The 2,500-nt window shown below is 45.6% G+C and overlaps 1 protein-coding gene across 1 annotated transcript in view; it reads left to right on the top strand.

Moving 5' to 3' along the window:
- The window catches only part of mdga1 (MAM domain containing glycosylphosphatidylinositol anchor 1), a gene marked incomplete at its 5' end in the record, with an annotated part of 179,068 nt that overhangs the window by 110,934 nt on the left and 65,634 nt on the right, over positions 1-2,500 (top strand). The window contains 2 exons of the mRNA XM_080031761.1: positions 1-278; positions 1,272-1,538. The exon at positions 1-278 is cut by the window's left edge and continues 19 nt beyond it. Coding sequence (XP_079887887.1) covers positions 1-278; positions 1,272-1,538 — 545 coding nt within the window. The remainder of the gene's footprint in view (positions 279-1,271; positions 1,539-2,500) is intronic.

Here is a 2,500-nt window from a genome sequence, read left to right as displayed (position 1 = left end):
CGTGCCCGCTGGAGGCCAGGTCATCAGCGTGCGTGAGGGAGCGAGTGCAGAGCTGGTGTGCGTGGTGGAGGGGAAGCCGCGGCCGCCGGTGCTCTGGACCCGGGCAGACAGAGAGCTGGCGATGCCGACGGGGCAGACGGTGACTGAGACCCCCGACGGACGCCTGCGCATCAACAACGTGAGCAGAGACATGACGGGAGTGTATCGCTGTCAGACCGCTCCTTACAACGGGCTCAACATCAAGCGCAGGGAGGCCCAGGTCCAGCTCAACGTGCTGTGTGAGTACAGAGGAATTATGGATGAAAAAATGAGATGGCAGAAGCAAAGTGTTTACAGGGCCTGCTGGATCGCCAAAATAAGAGAAAGAGCTTCCCGAAAATCTACATAGTTTTTTGTGATGTGATTCGTGTCAGGTTGCTCTATAGCAGTGTAAAACAAGAAATTAAGACCAGAAAAGTAGTATAATAGGTCCTCTTTAAAAAAAATAATTTAGAAAAATATTTTGATAAAAAAAATGAAAAAAAAAATTGAATAAAAAAAAAAAAGTTGTGTGTTTCGATAAACGTTTACAAAATGTAAAAAAAAATAAAAAAAAATGTATATAAATAAATGTTTTTAAAAAGTGACGCAGCATTAAAAAACACAAAATAAAAATAATAATAAAGAGTCATAAACAAGTGTATTAATGCGAAAAAGTATGAAAAAATGTATTGAAAAAAATATTTTGATAAAAAAAAGTAAAAAAAAAAACAAAAAAAAAAGTTTGGTGTTTCGATAAATGTTTACAAAAATGTAAAAAAAAAATTAGAAATGTTAATTTATTTATTTTTATTTTATTAATAGAAATAAATGTTTTTTTAAAAAGTGACGCAGCTTTAAAAAACACAAAATTAAAATAATAATAAAGAGTCATAAACAAGTGTGAGTACAGCGTTATTTTAGACATATCAAAATAATTAAGAATTTAGAAATGTAGAGAAAAAATAAATAAATAAATGTTTTTTTTAGAAAAAAATACAAATAAAATAAAATAAATTTGTAGAAAACAAAGTGTTAGAAACAATATGTTATCGAAAAAAAAAATATATTTTTTAGAAAAAGAAAAAAATATATATTCTTGAAAATAAAAATACAAAAAAGTATTTATACCAAAAAGTTGCTCGCAATAAAAAAAAAAAAAAAGATCACTAAATCTCACTCTCTCTTCCATTCTATTCCAGTCCCCCCCATCCTGGACCCTAAATCTCTCTCTTTCTTCTGTTCTCTTCCAGTCCCCCCCATCCTGGACCCTGTGTTCCAGGACGTGCGGTCTAGAAACTACCAGACAGTCACCCTCCGTTGCTCCGTGCTGCGCTCCAACCCCCCCAGACTGACAGACATTCGCTGGTTCAGGAACGGCGACGTCGTCCGAATGCCCCTGCCCGATCTCAAGGAAACCCCGGAGCTCAAGTTCAAACTGGAGCCGAACAACAACGGATCGTATGAATGTAGAGTTACCAACGGAGCGGGCGCCTCGACATGCACCTTCAACGTGACTGGTGAGTGTGTGTGGAGGGGGGGGGGGGGGGGGGAAGGGGGGGGGGGGGAGAGTGTGTGTGTGTGGGGGGGAGGGGAGGGGGGGGGAGTGTGTGGGGAGGGGGGGGGGAGAGTGTGTGGAGGGGAGGGGGGGGGGGAAGGGGAGGGGGGGAGTGTGTGTGTGTGGGGGGGAGTGTGTGTGGAGGGGTGTGGAGGTGTGTGTGTGTGTGTGTGGAGGGGGGGGGAGTGTGTGTGGAGGGGGGAGAGGGGGAAGGGGAGGGGGGAGTGTGTGTGTGTGGGGGGGAGAGGAGGGGGGGGGGGTGTGTGTTTGTGGGGGGGGGTGTGTGTGAGTGTGTGTGGAGGGGGGGAGGTTAGTGTGTGTGGTGGGGGGGGAGGGGGGGTGTGTGTGTGTGGAGGGGGGGAGGTTAGTGTGTGTGGTGGGGGGGGAGGGGGGGTGTGTGTGTGTGGAGGGGGGGAGGGGGGGAGTGTGTGAGTGAGTGAGTGAGTGTGGAGGGGGGAGGAGGGGGTGAGTGAGTGAGTGAGTGTGAGTGTGGAGGGGGGGGGGGGGGGGGGTGTGTGTGGGGACGGTCAGGGGTGGATTACTGCACGGGCACATCGGGCACAGGCCCAGGGGCCCAAGGGCTCAGGGGGGCCCTTAGCCAGAGATACTGATAGTAACTTTTCATGTTGCATAGTCAAAGAGCTCAGTCACTCATGTCAATAACAGGGTCCAAAAAGGGAATAGCCTAAATATAAGTATACTCATCAGAATGTAACAAGATAGAAATCATCATGGGCCCCTCAACTAGTAGGGGAGAAATACAAAAGAAAGTTAAAAACAACAGCATTATTAGCTCTGTCTAAGGGGCTCCATACATACAGGAATAAGCTTTCTATGTGTAAGTTCCATACTGTTCATAAAAAGTAGCTGTCCACCCTGTATCTGTTGAAATGGGCCCCTCCATCATAGAACATGAGTCTGCAG

This window comes from Ammodytes marinus, assembly GCF_949987685.1.
Source record: "Ammodytes marinus genome assembly, chromosome: 1".
Classification (NCBI taxonomy): Eukaryota; Metazoa; Chordata; class Actinopteri; order Uranoscopiformes; family Ammodytidae; genus Ammodytes; species Ammodytes marinus.
This window is presented reverse-complemented; position numbering and strand designations above follow the sequence as displayed.